Below are 23,331 nucleotides of genomic sequence, written 5' to 3'. Positions count from 1 at the left end.
ACGGAGGAGTGTGACCGTGCTGGGCTGCGCCTGCGCACGGCCGGGGGCGTCTCCGGACGCGAGTTCGAGTCCCGGCGGTACCGGCCTGGTGTGATCGCCGCCGCGGTGCCCCCCAGCCCTGCCATGGAGGCGGCGCCGGAGCAGGGCGGCTGCCCCGCGGGAGCGGAGGCCGAGCCGTGCGCGGAGCCACCCGCGCACCGGCTGAGCGTGGCGGAGCTGGACCGCGAGCTGGACTCCCGCAGCGAGCTGGTGCGTCTCCTTCCCTCCGGGTGAAGCGGCCCAAGGGCGGCGGGGAGGCGGAGCCGGCCAGGCCGCGGAGCCCCGCGGTGTCTGTCCCGGCCGCCGCCCGGCCGCGTCGCTCCCCTCAGCGCCGTTGGTCCGCGGCGCGGGCGCTGGCGGGCGCGAGCCCCCCTCAGGCAGCCGTGAGGGAGCGCCCATGGGGCGGGCGGCGAGAAGCCGCCGCTGTCCGCTCGCTTGGGTCGGTTCGTGCCGCCGGTGCGCTGCGAACAGATCTTACGGGTAGCTTTTACCGTGTTTAATTCTTCCCTGCGAGCGCACACCTACGCAGTTCTTGCTGGTGGGCAAAATTGCAGGTAACAGGCGCGCTTGTGCTGTGCAATCGCTCGAGAAGCAGGTAGTCAGGCGTTTAAAATAATCCCGTGTCAGAGCTTGGTCGTGTGGTCAGTCGGTTTAAGTCCGTGGAAGGGACACCGAGGAGGTGTGGGGACAGAACAGCGGCAGGTGAGTGGGACGCAAGTGCTGGGGCTAGTCTTCCCACCATAGCAAAGCTTGGGTTTCAGTAATGCAAGTCTCTGGTAAAAGTATCTTTATTTTTAAGACGACTACGTTTTTCCCCATTAGTAAGCAGTCAGGGGGAAAAAAAAAATCTTGTGTATTGATGTCTGTTTGTATTAGAAAGGCAGTGTAACATTGGTAGTGATCTCTAGAAATTAAAAAAAAAAAAAAGCATTTGAAATCCCAGATCTGGGCACAAGTCAGAGAACTATTTTATACTTTTAATAGTAAATACCTCTCGTTCTGTATTGCAATGCCCAATTTCAGAGAAGGCATTTTGAATAGGAGAAATTGTAGCATACATGTTTCCTTTCTGGGCAGAGGTTGGAAGGAGTGCATGCATAGCTGCTTTTTTTTACTCTAGTTAGAAAAAAGTTTGGAAGGTGGAGTAGGCAACCTAAACTCAGTCTATGGTTTCTGATGTACAGATCGATGACAAAGAATTTGACATTCCTCAAGTTGATACCCCTCCAACACTGGAGAGCATCTTAAATGAGGTGAGTGGTCCATCGGACAAGCAGCCAGCTCCAGTACAGGCAGGAGCTAAGGCGAGGTAGCACGTGCTCCTGTGACTCTTCTTATATTGAGACTTTTCTGGAAATAAAATTGTATCATTTCAGAATTTCCTGATATTACTCTACAGTGTGTAATATTGAATTTTGTTTTTCAATCAAAATACCCACAGCTGAAATGTAAAGGTTTCCATCAAACTTAAGCATGTTCACCTGTGGATTTAGAAGTCACCTGAAGTCCATTAAAGGTCAAGGTCATCAAGCAACTTTTTAAGCTAAAAATAAATGCAGAGAATTCTGAGTAGTTGTTAAGTTGTGGGAGGAGATGAGAACTAGATTCTTCACAATGCTATTTATATTGATATTTCATGTGTTTAGCCCTCTGGTAGGAGTAATGAACTGTCTCAATCAACATCTGATGTTACCTGTAGTACCTTGCAGGGGAGAACTGATTTTGTCTCACTCATATCTAATTCAGTGCATTTTTTACAACAGCCACATGAGTGCACGATCCTTAGAAAGGAAAGAGGGGTATGGAAGTGAAGATAAACTCCAAGAAAACAAGCTTTTCAAGAAACTTAGGAAATTGGTGGTTGGACTTCCTAGGAATCCAGTATAAAGGGAAAAGGAGTTTGGGTTCAAAGTCTTATTCCAGTGCTATTTATCTCTGTATATATGGGATGGGAATGACTTGCAAAGGGTTTTAGTGAAAACCAACCTGACTGAGCCCCAAAGGTACACAGCTGCACTGGAAAAAGTGAGGCGTGATGGGCACAGGACTGTCAGTCAGATGAGGAGCACCTGCTCTATTCTCTGCATCTTTGGCATTAGGTGGAGTATTTATTGTGTTTGCTCTCTCTGGCTCTGTGCTTTGAGACATGAACTGCACTGAATTTAGAAGACATCAGGGAGAATGGCTGTTTAAAAAAATACTATAAAAATAATAATTCCAGGCTAAGCCTGAGAGAGGAGAGAGATCACCAGCGGAAGAGAACAGAGAAGAGCAAAATCAGCCACCTTGTGGTGGCTAGAGGGACCACTAGGCCTTTAGCCACCACTTGGTGAAGTGCTGGGCTAGATGATGGTAATTCTAGGCCTTCTCTTGGCAATTGGAGACTTGAGAACAGCTTAGTTAAAGGTCTGTTAGAGTTTTGATGGAGTAGGTAGTATCTGGGGAAGAAAGATTGGTTGAATAACTTTCTCTCCAACCTACTTCTGTGATTATTGTGAATTCTGGAAACTGGTTCTTCCACAGAATCAGTCTAGTAAAATAATACATAGTTCTGGTTTTTACATATATGACTATCTTGTCCTCTTCTCGATTTTTCTGCTTAATTGATGCTAGTTTTGCTAATGTTTCAGTTAGGGTGTTGTGCACTTTGAACATTAGTAAGCTGTGGTGATTCTCTTCCTTCAGACTGATGATGAAGAAGAGTCTTTCATTTTGGAGGATCCCTTTCTCTTGAACGTTGATAACACGGATACACACTCCTACGACACATCTTCTGTAGCAAGCTCTGACAGTGGGGACCGGACACACCTCAAAAGGTACTGCAGGACTAAAATATTTTTGAAGGAAACTGCTTATATCCATTAAAAACATTCTCCTTTTTTGAGTGGGTAGAAGGACTATACAGAACTAAGAACAGTCGAAACTTTCTAAGGCAACCTCCTGCTGCTTCCTCCCCAAGCTTTGCTGTCAGCATGCAATTTGTTGTTTAAGTGGGAACTCTTGAATTGCACATGTGGGTTTTGTCTCCTGCTGTTAAATCCTAGTGCTGAAGTCCCAGGGGGATGCAGCAGGGACTCTGGTGAAGCTGCTTTTGACAGAACAGTGTTATTCCTGCAGGATCAAGTAGCCAAAGATGGGACTTGGTTTTGTGCTGAGGGCTAGCCTGTTTGAGCAATAAATGCATTTTATGGGGGATGGAGTATTTGAATTTTTCTGATTTTTAATGGAATCTTTAAAACCCTGAGCCATGATGACTTTAAAGAAAATCTTTCAAAGGTGTGTCTGATGACTTCCAGAATCTGCAAGCAGCTGGTGGTTAGGTTTAAAAGGCAAGTGAACCGCTGTGACTCCTGTAAATTGAATGCTAATCTTGACATCTAAAAGCAGCCTGGAATGTGATAATTAGCTATAATACTGCTGACTTGTCTCATTAATTACTCAAATGAGGGCCTGATCCTACATCCTGAGCCACTCCCATGGCTGCCTTATGCACCATGAGAAGCTGTGATTGTTGCATGAGCAATTGCGTAGGATATAAACACTCTTAAGTGTGATGGTTTATGGTGGCTTATGGTGGTGTACTGATCCACTGTCCCTTCTTTTTTTCAAATGAGATGGTTTGTATCAAGGGAAATGTTACCTGGAGTGGCTTAAACATTTTCCAGTACAGAGTGGGCAGAAAAACCTCAAAGTGTTTTTGTCGTCTTTAGGTGAAGCTAGTTGCCATGTTTATGGGTCCTTAGCCACAATATAAGCTATTAACAACAAGTTTCTTCAGCCTACCTGTGAGCTACTTATTTGTGCACCTCTGGAGAGATAAGAATCAAACATTTCTGTGTTAGTTTTGGAAATTTGGCTTTCTGGTGGTGTGTGCTTGGCAGCAAAATTGAAACTTTCCTGCAGATTTTCCCTCTTCTGTGTGTGCCACAGTATGCCAATGCTCTTTAGAAATAACTGTCCCCAGTACACTAGTTACTTTTTTAAAAAACATTTTCTCCATAAACAGAAACACTTAACCTTTCATATCAGATGAACTGTGTTTTAATTGAATTATATTCTTTAAGCATACATCCAGTTTTCCTAGGGGGTCTGTGTTCTGTTAATGAGCCTTTTCCAATTGTGTATTTTCCTTAGTTATTCACCTTTAAAGGCTGAAACTTTCTGACTCACTGGCAGATTAATTAAAGAGCAAAAGTGTTGCTTTCAGGCTTTATTAATAAATTCTAAAGTTTGCAGATACGTGCTTGAAACCAACAATTTGTTTAAAGAACTATTTATTTTTTTTCCCCTCAGGAGATGAGTTAAAAACAAATTTTATGCAGGCATAGTGGTGCATAGCAGGCTTTGCTAATAATCTTACGTCTGTTTCATTCTGTGCATGTAGGCTCCAAGAATAAGACTGGAAACTGCAAGAGTTATGAGTGCATGCAGAATTTACCTGCTGGTTTAGCTGTGGGTTAGGCAAAGTTCCAAACTTTCATTCTGCTCTAATGCATTTGGTTTATTTCTTATTTCCTTAGGAAGAAAAAACTCCCAGATTCTCTCTCACTCCATGGATCAGTTATACGGCTCTCGCTTCTGAAAGGAATTTCAGCCCAAATAGTATCTGCAGCAGTAAGTGTCTTTTTCTCCTGGCTGCATCCATTAAGAAAAATTTGAACCTCTTCTGGTGTGGAGGGTGGTGTATGTGATCTCCTCCCTTCCCCTGTTGTTAGTTCTGGATAGTACTAACATGTTTGGTACATAAACTACTAACTAGTAATCCCTAGCCAGTAGTGAATCAGATATTAGGTGACTTATTACAGCAGTAATATGGTAGGTCCTCTTTAACACTGATCTGCATGGCTAGATGTTATTAAATCTGTTGGGAATTGTTAATATAAAATGATAGCAGTGCTATTGTTCTGCTTGCTTGAAGATGCTGGAAACAGGTTTGCTTAATGCCTGCAGCAGGCACAGAACACACTCGTTGCTCTGAGCCGAGTGAGGAGCCGGTTTGCATCTTCCTGGCACAGGTGCCGTAGAGCTGGTCTGTAGGTCGTGCTGCCAGGGGAAAACTGATGCTCTGAGATCAGAGCTAAGGTGGTGATTTATAACGTGTATGATTTCTGAAGCATGCAGGGTAGGCTTGTTAGCATAGAATACAAGTGACTCATCCGTGAGTGTTTGTGGCGGCTGTGTGACCAGAGTCTCGATGTTAGCGTGCTGCCGCTGGCTGTTACTTGCGTTGGTGGAGCCGCCTGGATGGGAAGCCGTAAGGCGTGCTGGAGAGGGACGTAGTTTTGCAATCGATGTCTATGCTGTGTGCACAGAGAATACTGAAAACTGTTACTGAGACTGTTTTGAGAACACCACAGTAACTTTCATATGGAATTATAGATATTCTGTGTCCTCTCCATTTCTGTGCACTTTCTCGTCCCTTCTGGGTATTTCTAGCCAGCAGTTCCCTCAGCACTGTCTGCCCTGTGGGGACTATTAAAATGCAATTTGTGTTGATTTTCCTGTGTGTTGTAGTTCTAATTATTAGAGATGTCCACAGAGCTGGGAGTTCTCTCTTACTCGTGACTTGTCCTGTTTTTCCAGGACAAAGTGGATGCTGGCTTGCCCACTGCAATTGTAAGTACATCTTCCTTCTTACCTTTACTAAGAAATTTCAAATATGAGGGGTGGGAGAAGCAGCATGAAAAATCTAGTTCCTGGGGGCAGAGTTCAACCTTTCTTAACTGCCCAGCTGGCCCTCTGCTGATCAAACCCCATGCTCTCCCCTTCCTCATGTCATCATCAGGCCTTGTTAGCTGAGTACCTAACCTTTCCCCAAAAGGTAAGTGTCTGTCTGTGGAACACATTGAATTTCCCTAGCTACTACTTCTTTGCCAGTTAGTGCTTTGACTCCTAAAAAAAATTTTTTTAAAGAATCTTAAACTTGAAGTGCTCGTGAAGTGATGGATTAAAAATCTCTATGGCTCTGATGTAACTGAAATATGACTTTAAAATATAAAATTTCACTAAGAGCCTGTCTGAAAGATACTCCTGCATAGCAATATGCATTAAACTTCTTGAAGTCAAGCATGCTAATTAAAATACATCAGAAGTGAAGCTGCCTATAGTTAAAGGAGAAGAGAAACATTTTAAGGAGGTGAAATACAGCAAGTATTTGTTCTGCCCTTGTGAAATAAGTTTGAATGTTTTATGAAGAAACTAAAGATGTGCTTTGTTGCCTTGACTGTAGAAGCAGCAATCCATAAGAAATTATACTGTTTGTTTAAAAAAGGGGAAAAAAAGCATAGTCATATCTAAGGGAAGAGGTTGCACAGCAAAATTGGAAGCACGTTGTGACTGATGTGCACATAGGATAAAAACTTGTACTTAAATACTCCTGATATTAAAGCACTTAATTTTTTCTAGTCTGACTTACTAAGAAATAAAAAGTAGAACAACATTATGTGATTTCTGTTAAGTTTTATTTAATTAGGTGCAGGTTTGCAAGTGCAATAGAATCTTGGAGCTATGTTTAATTCCCCATGGAAGGAAGTTGGAGTCTCTGGGCTTGCTGTGGAGTGTCTCTTCAGGGGACCAGCGCTGCCCAGGGTTGTGGAGGAGTTCAGATGTGGACATAGCAGCTGAGTGAGAACAACCCTCTGAGTATTCACACTCAGCTACCACACCAAAGGAAAGAGGCTGACTTCACAGAGAAGAAATTTCACTGTAGGTACCACCTCAGCATTTGAATTTCGAACAGCAGAGGAAAAGGCAGTCCTCTGAACTTGAGAAAATCTCTGTGATGGTCGCTAAGGTGTAATGCTTCTCAGGCTTTTGTGTAGGAACTGCTTGTCACTTATAAATTAGAAAATAGTTATAGCTATAACCTTCTAAATCTTCCCCTTTTGGAAAACTTTGCGTGAGTGTAGTGAGAGTTTAAGTGGTGGATTTGTGACTGATATTCTTCTTTCAATCTTCCTCCGTGACTGTTTCAGGCAGCATCAAATCTCATAGCAGTGGGGACTTCCCATGGGTTAGCACTGATATTTGGTAAGTTAAAAATAAAGTTTTGAGTTCTTTGCATTTTAAACAAACCACCAAACACAAGCACAAAAACCACAGCCTGAATTAGAACTGTAGAGTGGATTTCTTCTAATACCTTCTGTTTGTGCTAAATGTGATTTTCTGTAAAAGAAATAAAGCACAAGCAATATTTTAGTTGTCCTTATGTATTTCTTCTGCTTTGGGGATTGGCGCATTGATATTGAGGCGTTTAGCTCTGTGGCAATTGTCTAAAGAACCTTTTCTGTGTTTAAATATAAATTACTCTTATTTTCATGTGGAAGAAACCAGAACCAGTATACAACAATCATCTCGTACAGTATTAATCTTCTCCCCCATGACATGATAGCTGCTGGCATTAGGTAAATTGTGTTCCTTGGGAAGTAGAACTTGGGATCCCTGGCTACCTGCAGGCTTGCAGCATAGCTTTCTCCTTCCCTGACCTTCCCCTGTACCAGTCACCTCTGTGTCCCTTCATTCTGTTATTTTTTCCTCCCTCTTATCGCCAAACTTTCTTAAACAGAGGCACAAAGCTGAGAAACTTTATCCAGCTTACCAACTGGGTGAGAACAGCTCTTGAATTGCTCCCGTACGCATTGAGGTTTTGCACCTTTTAGTCTATGCAGCACCAAATTCTTAACAAATTTAGGAATTTCATTATCTTTGCTTTTCTTTCGAAGTTGGCTGAAATTATTCAAGAGACCAAAAATGACAGGGCACAGGGTACAACAGAAGGATGCGAAAGATTGTGACAGTCTAAGGCTTGCTTTCCTGGGTATTTAGATACTAAACTATCTGATGTCATTTGCTTAAGCCGGTATTACAATTACAGGATGTGCTTAATCTGAATATAAATAACTTATTTGCTATAGTCAACACGTGATCTTACTGACTTTTTAGTAGTACATCTTTGTGTTTTTTCTAAAATTTGTCTAGTATGTGGAGATCTGCAATATCACTACTATGGAACATGTTTTTACTCTGATTTACCTGTTGTGCGCTCTATATGCAGACGCTATGAAGGCAGTAAGCTTTTAAACAGGAAGTTGTTCTCTGCAAGTGTCATAACAGATAGTATTTTTAGCATTTTATACTCTAGAAGGGGCTCTAGGACTCTATGACTCTTAAGCATGCAAAGAGGATGGGTCATTCTTACCTTTGTCTTGATTATTTCTGCATCAATTCCCATTTAAGAGGATGGACCACTCAATGTCCAAGGTGCTTAGTATGCTCTGATATTTCAATTGCTGTATTTTGTAAGGTAGATTTGTTTTGCTCAATGCAAGTGTGTTTAAGCAAAGTTTTCTTTGTTACACCATTGATTACTTTGTACCAACATGTTTCCTGTTATTTTGGCCACGATCTTTGCAAGACTGTGTAGTCTGTAGTCATTCAGGTTATTTTGTGGCCTTTAGAAAACTTGACACAATGCCAGCTTTCCCCACTAATTTATTAAAATAAATGTTAGTGCTTTGAAGAACTACTCTGCATACTTGCAACAGGACGTTTAAAGCTTTCTGATCTATTGAAACATGGAAAGTTTTTCTTTATACAGCCACGTACTGGGCTGTACTATCATGAGTATGTTCTATGTTATCCAGCTTTGTTTCAGATATGGGAATGAATGCTTCCTGGACACGTCTGTTCTCTGCTAAATTCTTTTAGTTCTGTAACTAAAACTTGGGTGCTGACCCCAGTGCTCTCAGATCTATCTGCACAGAGAGAAATCCTCGCAGGATATGGCTGTATAAGGCTTTCTTGTGTGCAAAGAGAAAGGATTAGTGGTCTGGCTTGGTTTTATTCTGTAATTTAAACCAGCAGTTTATGTCTGTAGACTGATCAATTTCTGTACTTTTTAAATGAGAACATTTTTGTAGCGGATGTGCTAATTAGGGTGAGATTTACTCCCTGAAGTTTTGTAAGCTGCGTGCATGGTTTATACCATATATACGTACAATGGAAACAACATCACCTTTTTTTGCCTGTAAAAATATATGTCTGTTTCCTGGTTGAATGTTGCTGGTGTTCAAATTTCTCCAAATAGCTTTGTCTCACTAGCAAATTTTTTAACCCTTTATTTTTTCTTTCATATATTTAACTTTAGCTATTCCTTTTGTTTCCTCTCATAAGTCCACCTGTACCTCGACTTGTCTGCTTTGTCCTTTTTAAGGAAGACTCGGGTAGCTTTCAATCTGTGTTTTTGAATGCTTCTGTTGGCAGCATTTTTTCCCTATAGGGGACAAATATTCCTAACAACCCATCTAAACCTCTCAATCTGCCATTTCTGGTATTTCTCATTTGTTACGAGATCTGATATTACTGAGAAGAGTATGGTGCTCTTGTTTGGTACCTATCTTTCAGGTAGTTTATTTTCTGTTTGATGTTTTGGTACCACACTTGGATAATGACAGGTTTTTGTGCCTTAGCTATATGACCCTTAGCTTGTTTCTAGAGCTGTGCTTGTTTGGGGGATTTTCTTTATTTTTTATTTTTTTAATATAAATGAAGGCCATCCTTTTGCCAAATTCTTTCTGAAACTTGCCTGGAGCTGTGAGCATTGTGCAAATGTACAATTATGCTGTGTGCCGTGACTTTTCTTGAGGATTGCTAGCTGGAGTGAAGTGCTCTCCCAGCAAGCCTACAGCAATAAACAAATAATCTGTAGAGGTTTTTTTTTTTCTTCTCCATCTTTCTAGAAGAGCTATGAGATTTTTTCACTACTCAAAAACTAGCCTGTAAACAGAACTCACTGAAATGTGTTATTTTTCGTGGAGACTTTGTTCCAGACAGAAAATTTCTATATAGCTAAACTTTGTTTTGATTAGTGTTGAACCATTTATTTTCTCTGTTGGCTGTAAAACTTATGGTTAGTGTCCTGAGTCTTTGTTGTGGGTGGTAGCATGATATCTTGACAGAACAGGTAGTGTAAGTACCTAAAGACAGCATTAAAAGTAGATTTTTTGGGGCCCATTGTCCTTGGTTGTTTTTTTTAAAGTTAATGGGCAGTTGATTGGCTGGCAGGTGGTAACTGTTGAAAATAGCTTTACCAGTTATGTCACCGTGAACTTCCAGTTTTATTTCCTCTCAGATTTCTCTTTTCTAATCTTCAATGCAATGAAGTCCAAATTTATAAACTCATTTTTCTGCAGTGATTCTATTTGCTTTTTAAACAGCTTGGTTTTAAAACACTAGCTATCACAGCATCCTCTCAGTTACTTGGATAAACCAAAAGGGGAAATGTTAACAAAAGGAAACACTATCAGCAAAATCTGAAGGTTCTCTCTGTCTTTGAAGATTATCACATGTATGCTGTTCATTACTTCAGTCCTTTCTCTTATATTGATTTCTGGCTTTTTCTTTCCTGTTTTGGCCCTTTCTGTGTGGACTGAAAAGGAAAAGGTACGGTAACTCTGCACTGTGCTCGTACCCTGCATGAACAACTCCTGTCTTGCCCAGTTTGCATGTTGTCTGTGCCAGAATTTAGGATGCCAGATAAGCAGCAAGGCAGGCGGTGCTGTAACCAGTCAGTGGGTAATACTGCTGCCCGGTCTGCGAATTGGTTATCAAATGCATGTGCGTTGCACACATCCAAATTCTCCAGGCAAGAACAGCAGAGGAACAGGTAAATGTGCTATTTATAGTGTTTTAGGGCAGCAGATCTGTAGCTGTGTGTAAAGGCATTATTTCAGGGTAGGACAAAGGCTCTGCCACGAGATTGCCATCCATCTGTTCCTTCCTGAGAGCTGTTCCTATGGAGTAGAAACCCAGTTCAAAGAGCCACAAGCCAGAAACTCTATGAAACCCATGCAAGCAGACAGCAGTTACTGGGGGAGACGGTGTCTGCAGGCTGTCCCGTTAGCTCACCAGCTATTGTCCCCCTGATCGCCAGGCCCAAGAGGGGGACATACGCCTCCTGGAAGAGCGTTCACTGGTACTGTGCCTAACAAAGGTGGGGAAAAGACCTATTCATAAAATTTGTAATATCTGAGAATTTCTGCAGGAAATAAAGCAGGCCTTTCAAAATCAGGAAAATCATGGCTTAAGTAAAAGATCTTGATGAAAACCTGGTGATCTGAGAAGTAATAACTTCTGGAGTGTTATGCTTATTCCTTTGTTCTGGAAAGTGACCTCATATTCACAAACTTGTTTTTATTCTTTACTTGTAGAGCTATATCAAAGTGCCATCTCATTTGACTTCAAACTTTGAGAGCAACACAAATAGTTACTGCCAGAAATTTTTCAGATGAAGAATTGCTTTGTGTAAATTGCAAATAAAACCATTTTTTTGACAATTGATAGCCACCTTCATTTCAAGCATTTGGAAAAAGTTTCTTAGCTTGGTCTTAAATGTGCCTTAATTCAAAGCTGATAACATTAGTCTGGAAACTAATCAGATCAGCTTTTATAACCTTTTGTTTTTATCCATTTTTATTACTCTACCAGTCGATTAATAGGAGCTCATTGATTCAGGCATCTTCCTTTGCTTTGGAAGCAATTTTGTCCATCTTATAGTTAGGGGTTTGTTTTTTTTTTTAAATATCTTATCTAATGGCTCCTCCTTGTGTATCATCTTTTGATGGACTGGTAACAAGATCAAGTACTGGCATCGGTTTCTCTGGGGTTAGCTTTCCAAGTGATCGTTTCTCAACTCTGAAAATGCATCTCTGGCAAACAATGGGCACTTCCTTCTTAGGGAGGAATAACTTGAGTCATACAAAGTATTTAATTTGGGGTGGAGTGGAGGTCTTGTTTATTTTAAATTGACATTTTGGGTGAGGGAAGAAGAAAATGGATTTGAAAGTTCATGTGGGTATATGTATAAAGATGTAAAGCTGGATCGAAAGTAGTAGTGATTCCGAAACTGCTGCTCTTTTTGGAGAAAGCTGTGAAAGATTCTCCTTTTTCATGCCTTACAGGAAACAGGTTATTGATTGACTTACTGACAGGTTGCAGCTGAAGTGGAAAGAACAAAATGCAATTCACCTTTAGTAGCAAGAGCTGCAGTATTCGCCTTATTTTTACACATATTTCTATGGTTAGTAGATGGTCTCTTTGTAAATGAACTGTATTTCCAGACCTCTGGAACAGGAATTACTCCTTTAGGACTTGAAGGACACCATTTGGAGAATACCTCTCTGGGGAACTTGTTTTCCAGTAGTAGCTCTGTGGTTTTTGAGCTTTTGTGGAAATCTTCTGTGACCTTCTTTTTCTTTGACCTGTTCTGATCTATGCCATGTGTACATCCTTGTCACAGCGATGTCAAAATGTTTTTATTTCTATCGCGTGGCTTCTGCTTTGATCTTACCCTTACAAGGAGAGTTGTGTGCAGAGCAATGACCTTGGTTTTGAAGCGTTTCCACTGCCTTGTGCTCGGTAATAGAGGTGGTGGCTGAAACACTGTGCCTGCCTCTGGAGCAGAAGGCGTTGTGGTTTGCTGTGGCTCTGTGGCATGACATTGACCTTCAGGAAGCCTCTGCGCTGTGCTTGAGTGGCAGATGCAATGAATTGTATGTTGCTTTTTCTAATTTCTCACTTTAGTGATACTGAAGTAGTTTTGGCTCCGTGTTCCTCTTATGTCTTGAATGATGGCAGCCGTTCATGGTATAGTCACTTGAATTGTATACAGCCGTTGTGTAGTTAAACGTGAGTGTCAACGCTTATAAAATTTAGATATCTATTTAAACAGTAGCTTGTGTGACTGTCAGAGCTTCGAGACCTGCTTCTGTACAGGTGGGTTCAGCCAATTTGAACCCTCACATTCTCCTTGGCTTTCAGAGGATTTTGTCTTGAACAATGTCACATTCATTTGGAAAGCTAATGAAAAGTAGTGTTTTACGCAGTTTCTGATTATTTAACTGGGAAAAATAATCTTCATCTACCTGTAGTTTAATTGATGAACATCTCTTACAGTAGAAGCAGTATCTTTATGGAATATTTTTAAGTGTAAACAAGCAAATGCCAGTTCTTGTTTGAAAATGCAGCTCCATTGCTCCATTGTTTTGTTTGGCGTAAACCAGACTGCAGAGGAAGAAAGGGAGATGCTTGCTTCTTCGTGCAGTATCAGGTGTTGTGCTGGCAGGCACAGCAGGTGATGATTTTCATTGATACGGTCAACCGAAGGCACCTTTCCTTCCTCCCACAGATTTCAAGAGTAGAGCTCTTCAACGTTCACAAGAACCCTGGTGTCTCTGAGCACCCGTAACATATGGTGTCCTCCTGACCGCTACTGTTGTCACGTTTTTAGAGCAAAACCGACAGTTTTCTGTAATACCTGAGGCTGCCTTGTGCATTTGCAAGCCAGAGCATGGCTTTTCTGTCTCGCCCACATCCAGTCTCATTTGGTGTGCAGAACAAGTGATGTTTGTAACACCATCTCTATCCCTACCTCTCTGCTACCACCATCCAGATTTGGCAGGAAAGGGAACTTTTTACCTTCTGTTGGGCCACTACAACAGACAAGTTTATCGATGTAGATGCAGGAAAACAAGGAATAGAGTGGAAAAAGTATTTGAACTTGGCTCTAGCCCCTTTTCCTCACCCTAAACAGTGCTTCAGAGTAATCCATGAGTTCAAGTCCTCTTCTTGCTAGTGTTTATTTCTGTCCTCCCTCTAATGCCTCTTCATACTGGTAGAAATTGAAAGGTGACTCCCACTGTGTGTGTGCTCAGCCATCAATCTGTCTGTGCGATACATCGCTTCGTATTGGGGAAGAAACGAGAGATCTATCCATGCTCTGTTTCACATCTAGCATATCGCTAGCAGTACTGCAACTTGGAGAAATGTGTCCCCTGCCTTGGGCAGTTCTTCCAAGGGGTTTCTGGTGCTCAGCTGCTGTCTGGTCCCCTGGATCCTGCCCTTTCCCTTCCTTGCTCAAGATGGAATCCTGCACGCAGTGTGTTTCAAATCTCTAGTCTTCATTCAAGCAGTGCTCACAAAGCATCTTTCCTTCCTCCTCCACTCAAAAACAGGACAAAAATGGAGAAGAGGGGGAAAGCAGATCCAGAGCATTTGTTTTCTTGGCTTTTAAGAGCAACGCACCAAAGCCAGGCAGAAGGTTATTCATAACGCCTGAAGTGCAGTAACTTATAAAGCAATTTTTAGTGTCTCATGATGGAAGCATACAAGAACTTAGCACAAACAGAGGTGCCTACAGGGGTAGGCAGGGCACAGCCATGCAGTAGCCTGTGTCCCAGGAAAGGAAATTCTGTCACAGTGTGGTGATCATTACGCTTTCCTTATAAAGTCAGAGCTATGTGCACTAGAACTCATCGAGCATTTTAACTGTGCAGCTTGGGGACACATGTTCATTTTCCTTCCAGCTTCTGGCCTTTATCAACAAAACTGAGGAGTCAGTTATGTAAAATTATACTTACCAAAAGCCTGGGGATTTGTAGTTGATGTTCAAATCAACATACAGAAGTACAAGGCTGGGAAGATAGAATTAATTTTCTGTCATCTTCCTTGCTACAACTTAAGCACCATTGCAGAATAGTAAAAGGAAAGTTAGATATTGCTTTGATTTTTCTGGTAGCTGCTACTTCAATTTGTAATATCTCTGCCTTTCCATATGCCCTGTGCCTGTTCTGTACTTTTCGAAATGATTTTTGTATTTCCCTGCAAGACAGTGTCCCACTATCTCTGTACTAACATGAGCTCTCATCTTGTAAACTCTTTAAGAACTTCACTGTAAGCCTGTGAATCATTCATTAATGTATCCCAAGTGAATTGTATATATAAACAATTGCATGATGTTAATTTTAATCATTGTTCTTTCTTTCTCTTTAATTTCTTACTAATTGTTCTGCTGTAGATCAAAACCAGGCTCTTCGGCTGTGTCTGGGCAGCACTGCTGTTGGGGCCCAGTATGGGGCTATCTCTGCTCTCAGTATCAACAACGACTGTTCGAGGCTCCTGTGCGGCTTTGCGAAAGGACAGGTAATTCCCGCCGGATGAGATGGTCCAGTGCTCTGTCCTTCTGCAGACTGTTACTGAGAAACTATCCAGAGGTGACAACAGCTCCAAGCCAAGCACACTCAATCTGTAGCTGTTTGTTAGTTGTTTTTGTGCTGAGAAGCAGTATGCGTGGCTTGATCTGCCCAGAGCTTTTTTGGCCAGCCAATTCCTGCATCCGGTGAGCTAACTCAGATTGTTTGGGTTAGGTTTCTGTAGAGCAAATGGGTATATGCCGAATATAGTGGAGGATTCAGTTAATTGTGGCTCCTTGTGACATAAGTCCTGCTCCTGATAAACTGAAATGTGCAATGGCACACCAGGACAACCAGCTTAGTCTTTTTAGGTCACTTTGTGAGGTCTGTGCTTTGTAATTAAAGCTCATTTTTACTGTGGTGATGACTTGAAATTCTTGAAACTCATATCCAGCCCTAAAATTCATTTTTACTAATACCTTCTGTTGCATGACAGAAGCAGCACAGCTTTTGAATGCAGGGGACAAAGGCTTTGAGTCTGCTGTTGTAGTTTTATGCCCTTCTCTCAACCTAAAGAGAGAAAGCAATTCCTGAACAAACGTTACACTACTAAAACTAAACCAAAACAGATAGAAGTTAACTTGGTAAAATGTAGAGGTCTGTGGAATACAAAGAAGGCTGCTTTGTTTTTCTTTTTAGTTTCATTTCCCTTTGTTCCTTTGGCTTTCACCTTCATTCTAGATAAAACACTCCAGTGCCAATGACAGGGCTAAATGACAGGCTGCTCCAAACCATGTGGAAATACAGATTTGATCCATGCAGAGCAGTGGCTGATTTTAAACGATACTCAGATAAAATATTTTGGAGCAGCAGTTCTGAAACATCTGGTCTGTGAAGCTTTGAGAGATGATTTATGGAACCATATAAGATAGTATTTCCAATAAAAATTTTGGTTCAAATTATAATCTTGCTCTTCTGAGCTAAATATTCCTCAGTTATGCAGTAAGTAGTTTGTGACTTCCTGCTTCTTAGTTGAGAAATTGCCTGAATTTAATATGCAAGTGCAAGCCAAGCTGTATACACCTACCTGGCCTGTGATGCTGAGCAGCTGCAGGAGGAGAGGAGTGACAAGGTTCATGGTAGCCATGGAGATGCTCAAGTTTTGCTAATGGGTGTTAGCAGAGATTATTCAGCTGTTTAGTGATTTTTGTGAGAAGGATATGCATTGAACTGCTTTGAACAGTGTTGTGTGGTAGCAAAGTTACCTTACGTTCTTTAATTGTGTTATCAGGCAGATAGCTGTGAAGTGAGTGAGTTCGGGCAGGTGGTGAGAGCTTGCCAAAAGGACGTGATTCAGAGTTGTGAAGATAACTCTAATGTTGTCCACGAGAGTATAAACAGATAAGTAAACTGCTTGTAAAAACGGGGTAGGAACAGATTTCAGGTCACTCTTCTTTAATAGGAAGACCCTACTAACTCAGGATGATATTGGGAATATAGAAATGTATTGATGTACTAACGCACAAGGTGGTGGGGAGAACCCCTTGGCAGTAAATGTGTACTGAGAACAATCTGCTTGCAGATCACAATGTGGGATCTGGCCAGTGGGAAGCTGCTACGATCGATAACAGATGCTCACCCACCAGGAACAGCCATTTTGCACATCAAGGTAATAAACACTACATGTACTCCTTGTTTTCTTTAAAACACACTCGTGTTCAGTCAGATGTGTTGACTTTCCTTGTGTAGTACTTTTAGATTTACAGATGAGAGCAGTTACCTAGGAGCTATATGGTGATAGTATCCAGAGGTCAGAAAAATGAGCAGAAATTCTATTTAAAAAGGAAACAGAGTATTTTTAAAGCTGAAATAATAGTATCGGCTATGAGTTGTACTGTAACAAACAACAGTTGTTGTCTGTTACAACTCCTCTCCCTGTGCCAAAATCTATGAGGAATTAGTTGCTAGAATACACGTCTCTCAAACTTGCAGTGGTTTGAACTGGATACATGACTTGCCAACTTTAAACTTTTAAGAGAGTCTGAAGTGTAGAAAGTAGCTTCTGTGAGCAGTTTTTCAAATAACTGATTGGGAATGTTCGAGGTGAAAGAGCAATCCGTCTATGGCTTCTTGTTCAACATAGTGTTGTCGTCACACACAGAAACCCATACCTGATTTTGTGCATGGCTTTGTTTTATGTGGATCTCTCCTACCAGACCATAATGCTCCTTGCAGCCCAGTCAGAGCAGTGACTTTGCATCACCCGAACTCTTCCCCCTCTTCTCCTTCCCTGGACCCTGCTGAGACGTCCCAGACCCATAGTGTCACACATGGAACTAGTGTAGTGGGTCTGGTGGGGCATGTTGCTCAAGGAGAGGTTCTCATGTTCTGGTTTATCTGACCAGGCTAACCAAAAATGTTTTGTGGGCGTGAAGGTGTCCCCTTACTGCTGCATCTTCCACGCTTCCATGTCTGCCATCTTTTCCCTGTGTGTAAAGACGACTAGTCCCTGTGCCAGGCCATCTGCTCCTAGTGGCCCCCTTCTCTAGCTCATGACCTGATGGCAGTACCAGCATCGAAGAGTACTTGGACTCTGCTATACAGCCATGTGCTGGGTTGTAAAGTCCAGAAGGGTGCCTCAGCTGTGGTTGTGACCCTCTCATCTTGATTATTTGGTAACATTAGTAGTTCTGGATGTTTCTGATTTTGATCTCATTGACTGCAGCCCAGTCACCAGCTCTGACACCAACTCGGGCTTGAGGCTGTGAGCTGTTCTAGTGGTATCACAGGTTTTAGTATGCTGTAGTTCTGAGCCACAACAGAAAGTAACGGGACTTTGGTAACAAAATCTAGCAATAGGGCTTGCTGGAGGGGTGATGGTGAAACACAAACCCTTTCTTTTCTTTCACATCATAAAAAAGCCAGTAATTGCCTCAATTCTGTGTGTTAAAGGTGTCTTTCTGGTAGGCGCAATACTTTCTGTGCTGTAAATAATGCCATAGCCTTATTAACATAATTAGCATATTTCCCCATCCATTTCATAAGCATAATTTATGCAAATTTTGTAGTTAATTTCTTAGTGCCACTTTTAATCTACTTATGTGCTCAGTTTACAGATGACCCGACGCTTGCAATTTGCAATGACAGCGGAGGCTCCGTTTTTGAACTGTCATTTAAGTAAGATAATAACTCTACACATAGGAAGTACAATGCTGGGTCATAGTTTCTAAAACCTAAGCAAAAAACCCCATTGTAACCAATAAAGCTACTGTCTGAATGTTGAAGGTGTAATTTAGGGCTGCAGTATCATTTCACAGCTGAAGCCAGAGGCTACCTGGCAGCGTAACAGACAAAGAATAGCCTAAGTTATTACGGTATCAATGCATTGTCCAGAATCTTGGCATTCTTTGGGGGCCTCTTGGTTTTTGTCTTAAAAGGGCTGCCTCTTGGTTTTCCTTGTTTCATTAGCGAGAGCTGCCTTGCAGTAATTGCTCATTGTCTTTTTAGCTCCTTCAAAAGGAGGAGGGACAAGGAGGAAGCATTGATAGTCTAGGGAGTCTGATCATGTCCAGGAATTTCCAAAAACTTTACTGCTAAATAAGATCTTAAGGAATTCTCGTCTGTATCTGAACAGCTACATGGGACTGTTTCCAGTGACACACTAAAAGCAATCCCTGGAGCTGTGTAAAGGACTTTTTAAAAACAGTATTTATGAAGGATCACTCTTGAGGTTTCATGAGATTGTTGGGCTGATCTCTCCTCAATAGCTGGCCACCAAACTGATTTCTCTTCTCTGCAGGAGGGTTATGGGAGTGAGAACGTGTGAATCTCGATGTCTCTTCAGTGGCTCAAAGGGGGAAGTTTGCTGTATTGAACCGTTACATGCAAAAGTTGAGCTTAGAGACCATCCTATCACCCAGTATTCACTGCTGGCCATGGCCTCCCTCACAAAGGTAACTTGCTGCCTGCAGAAGGCTTTGTGTGAGATATCACAAAGTTGTCTGGTATATGCTCAAACATTTTATTTCACCTTTTTGTTTTTTCCTGAAGATACTGGTTATTGGCCTGAAGCCATCTCTGAAAGTGTGGATGACCTTTCCCTATGGTCGTGTGAGTAATGAAGCCAAACAGTTGCTTTTTGGATTATTGCTACAAACAGTTCCTAGAGTAAAGGCGATGAGATTAGGGCCAGGCATTTGGTATCACTACTTCATCAGCATGCAGTAAACTCTGCGTTGTGGAATTGCAGTGATAATCTGTTGGTCTGTGTGCAGACTGGGCAGAGAGGAGGTGAAAAGGCTGCTTTCAGCTGTATCTTTGCAAAGATGCTGAATTTCTCCAATAAGCAGGGAGGGAGGAACGTGGGAGCCCCTCTACTGCTTGTCTTCCCTGCTGCAGCCTGGATGTACCCACAGATGGGACGTTGACCTGATTATGGCTACAGTCACCTTGGACTGGGGCCATTGCTTTGCATAAGAACCATACAACAGAACTCTTAATTTCAATGACAGAAGCAAGGTGGAATTAGAGTGCTAAACAGTCTTCTAAACTCTTGGTTATTTGCTTTTGCTAGTTGCTGGTATAATTCCTGTCGGAAAAGCAACTAGGGGAAGATGTGGGATATGTTAGATTGGGAGAATGGAGACAAGGCTGCTAGCAAGCTGCAGCTTGTCGTAGTCCATCAATCCGTGTGAGACTGGATCTACATGAAGCAGCTAGGACACAGGTTTTGTTCTGACTGGCTGTCCACTTTGCCAAGAGACACACGTTGACACCCTAAACCATGTGGCTGGACCAAAAAGCTACAGCTTGGCTGCCAGCAGACCAGGAAATTGCTTTACAGCCTGTGTGTATACGTGGCAAAGTCAGTGAGTAGCAGCTGATGAACAGTATGTATCCTGGAACTGAGGTTCTGCCTTGCATACCTTAAATACCGGCTGTGCTTTTTGTCTAACAGATGGACCCTTCTAGTGTCCCTCTTCTGGCATGGCACTTTGTGGCTGTACAGAACTCTGTGAACCCCATGCTCGCGTTTTGTCGAGGAGACGTCGTTCATTTTCTTCTGGTAAGCCTCAGATGTTTTATGCTGTTTTTCTCAGATAGTCATGTCTTATTCGCAAATTCAGTTGACTGAGCCTCTGTCTCAGTGGAAGTATGATATCTGTGCGTGCTAGGGATGTCTGCAGCTTGCAACCAGCTTGGGAAAACAAACCCATTGGTCATTGCTCTTCAGCAAGCAAATTGATCCAGCAGAGAGCATATATTTTTACTGCCCCCTGCTCAGAGCCTTCTGTTTCCTCACTTGCATGAGTGCTTTTGAAAGCAAGACATTATGCTCCATTTGAGAAGCGTGTGTGCTGCTACTACACACTCAGCGTGCTTGTCTGAGCTCCGGGCTCCTGGAGTTGGTGTGACGCCCTCTGGGAACAGAGGGGTTGAGCTGAAAAAAGGCTCTGAGCTGGAGTCAGCCTTGTCTGATTTCTCTTTTAGGTAAAGAGAGATGATAGTGGTGCAATACATGTCACTAAGCAGAGACAGCTTCATCTGCACTATGACCTCATCAACTTTACTGTAAGTCTCAATACTATAGAATGGTTAATTTGGTTTTGCACTAGTTTTCTTGTAAATGTATCTCAATAGCCGTTAGTTCTATACTGTTGGCTGTACACATGTAGCATGAGAATTGGCTGTGATTTCTGGGGCTAACTAACTGAAAACGTCCTTAAACTTGGGACTCAGTGGAAAACCAGCACAAGTGAAATAGCAAGTAGTAGCTAAAGGGTAAGAAGTTAGTAGCATAGAGGCAACAATACTGCCCTTTCTTGGGAAGGAGGAGTAGCCTTGTTGAGGAAATATTTTCAAGGGCCAGAGAGAATCTGGCAAGAAATATTTTTATTCTATATTCTCACCAAAAAAAAAGCAAAATTCTGTGTAATCAGCTCAGTAAATTCTAGTGTTTCCATATATGAGTGCTTGCTAAAGCACCATAATTGTTTGATGCTTTCAACAAAACAAAAAGATGTTGAACTCTAAAACACATTTACAGAATACAGCAAGTAAAACATGAAAGGCCAAAATACCAAGATGGACATCCACTTCAGCTGGAATTCGAAGTTCATTAAGAAACTTGCTTGTCTGTTTTAAAAAAAAATAATTGTAAAAGCAGGGGGAAAAAAGCCTTTTTATTTGCAGGGGTTTGAACATAAAAGTAGAAGTAGACAGACTTCGAATTAACCTTAGATGTACTATTTCTCTTTAATGCCTCCTGATGCCGTATTTGCCTCCTACGGGTTTTGAGAACAGGTGTTGTAGCAGTCTTGGTTTTGAGACGTTTGGATAGAAAGTGTGCTAAAGCATAACTAGTGCACCAAGAGGACAAGAACTCTAGAGGACTGCCGTTTCTCTATAGGTGTTTTCTGTGGAGAAGGTTCCCTGTAATTTTTCTCGGTGTTAAAGCTGATACTCCAGAAGGAGTCTCCCTGTCTTTACCTTTGAAGTTATGCATGGGTGCTGTCGTGAAGTGACTGTGTGTAGTAACAAAGCTACTAGCCATCCTAGAACTTCCAGTGTTGATACTCAAGGATATGGCCAGAACCTGTTTAGATGGCCTCTAATTGTGTACGCATTGCTGAAATCTGCCATTTGTTGTGTTTTCAGTGGATAAACTCACGGACAGCAGTGCTTCTGGACAGTGTGGAGAAGCTGCATGTTATAGATCGTCAGACGCAAGAGGAGCTGGAGACCATAGAGATCTCAGAAGTTCAGCTAGTCTACAACAGCAGTCACTTCAAGTCGCTGGCTACGGGAGGCAACGTCAGCGAAGCCCTGGTAGGCACAAATGACCTGCTCGTGTTAGCTAACTCTGTTTCAGATATGCCCTAAGTGGAAGCCCAAAGCTTTGGAAAAAAACCTTTTTGAGCATCTCGGAAATCATATGTGGTGTTGATGTGGCCAATAGGTTTCCTTTTGTGCACTGATGTTTTTAGGAGCCACTCTTAAGTTACCAAGCTTTGGAATGCTCTGTACAGGAAAAAAGCTGATGTGCTTTATTCTTCAAGAGATTCCCACAGGCTTTTCTACTTTGTATGCCACAAATACTCTGCTGTAGCAGTGCCTGTGCAGTATGTGCATTCCCTGCCCTTGTCTCGTAGGTTGTCACGCAGGGGTAGAGAGGATGAAACATAGTACCTATGCTTGTAGGTACTACACTTCTTTCTTGTTTGAAGTCAAAAGCCAAAACCATCCATAGTGGAAGTGGCAACACTTCAAATGTTGCGTTTTCTACTTTTTCCTGTTTTGTTTATTTGTCTGTCTTTTATTTTGACTTTCATGCTTGTTGGTTTTTGGGGGGTTTTTTTGGCCCCTTGCCCCTATGGTGTCTGGACATGTTATATTCCTGAAGTAGGTGTTAATTTCAGTGGCTCCTGGTAGCTCGGTAACTCACCTATGCCTTCTGCAGCAGATTCACTTTGATGTGGTATTTGTATTGCCATAGCACTCTGGAGGGTTTTTTAAAGCCATAGTTGTGGGACGAGTTATTGCTTTCAGTAGAAAATCAGTTTCTCTATTTTGGAAATAGTTTGCCAAGACTGTGTATAGGAAACGGCCTTCCATCCTTGCATTCGAGCCTCCCAATGCCTCACCAGAGATAGCCCAGCAGCTCTGAAATTCCACAGCTGGACTATACAGTTCCTATTTGATTCGGCCCAATGAGACTTGCCGGCCCAAACAACTAGCAGAAGGCTCATATGGGTCTGTAGTTTTAGATCTGCAATTTCAACCCCAGCATATGGTTATGACTTGGCTCCAGAAGCCCAACAGGAAGTGCCTTCAATGCAGGGTGACAGGATTTAATAATAAAAAAAAATAAAAATCTCTGTCGTGGTTCCCTTTGAGCACCAAGGGACAGAGTGATTCTTCCAGTCTGAATGGCCAGATCCATGAGGAGTCTTTGTGGTGGGTTGACCCTGGCTGGAGGCCAGGTGCCCACCAGAGCCACTCTCTCACTCCCCTCATTCACTAAACAGGGGAGAAAAGGCATAACGAAATGCTTGCAGGTCGAGATAAGGACAGGGAGAGATCACTCACTAATTGTTGTCACGAGCAAAACAGACCAAACTTAGAGAGGGAATTCATCTAATTTATTACTAGGCAAAACAGAGTAGAGGAATGAGAAAATAAAATCAACTCTTAAAACACCTCCCCCCACCCCTCCCATCTTCCCGGGCTCAACTTCACTCCCGGCTTCAACCTTCCCCCCCTCAGCGGCACAGGGGGACGGGGAGTGGGGGTTACGGAGATGAGTCAGTTCATCTCACGGTGTTTC

General features: G+C 42.2%; 1 protein-coding gene across 5 annotated transcripts in view; it reads left to right on the top strand.

Annotated features, from left to right (window-relative positions):
* The first annotated feature begins 51 nt into the window (after positions 1-51).
* The window catches only part of VPS8 (VPS8 subunit of CORVET complex), an 80,853-nt gene continuing 57,573 nt past the window's right edge, over positions 52-23,331 (top strand). For all 5 annotated transcript variants that reach the window (XR_008578249.1, XM_054835036.1, XM_054835039.1 and 2 more), the window contains exons 1-14: positions 52-249; positions 1,224-1,292; positions 2,725-2,855; positions 4,560-4,653; positions 5,623-5,655; positions 7,014-7,068; positions 14,891-15,015; positions 16,588-16,674; positions 18,115-18,182; positions 18,805-18,958; positions 19,056-19,115; positions 19,963-20,070; positions 20,496-20,576; positions 21,663-21,833. Coding sequence is in view for 4 of the 5 variants with exons in the window: in XM_054835036.1 (XP_054691011.1) it covers positions 124-249; positions 1,224-1,292; positions 2,725-2,855; positions 4,560-4,653; positions 5,623-5,655; positions 7,014-7,068; positions 14,891-15,015; positions 16,588-16,674; positions 18,115-18,182; positions 18,805-18,958; positions 19,056-19,115; positions 19,963-20,070; positions 20,496-20,576; positions 21,663-21,833 (1,362 nt within the window). In the remaining variant the exon portion in view is untranslated. The remainder of the gene's footprint in view (positions 250-1,223; positions 1,293-2,724; positions 2,856-4,559; positions 4,654-5,622; positions 5,656-7,013; positions 7,069-14,890; positions 15,016-16,587; positions 16,675-18,114; positions 18,183-18,804; positions 18,959-19,055; positions 19,116-19,962; positions 20,071-20,495; positions 20,577-21,662; positions 21,834-23,331) is intronic.

The sequence above is a fragment of the Grus americana genome, chromosome 9 (genome assembly GCF_028858705.1).
Source record: "Grus americana isolate bGruAme1 chromosome 9, bGruAme1.mat, whole genome shotgun sequence".
Classification (NCBI taxonomy): domain Eukaryota; kingdom Metazoa; phylum Chordata; class Aves; order Gruiformes; family Gruidae; genus Grus; species Grus americana.
Note: the sequence above shows the minus strand (reverse complement) of the source record. Positions and strands in the feature narration are given on the sequence as shown.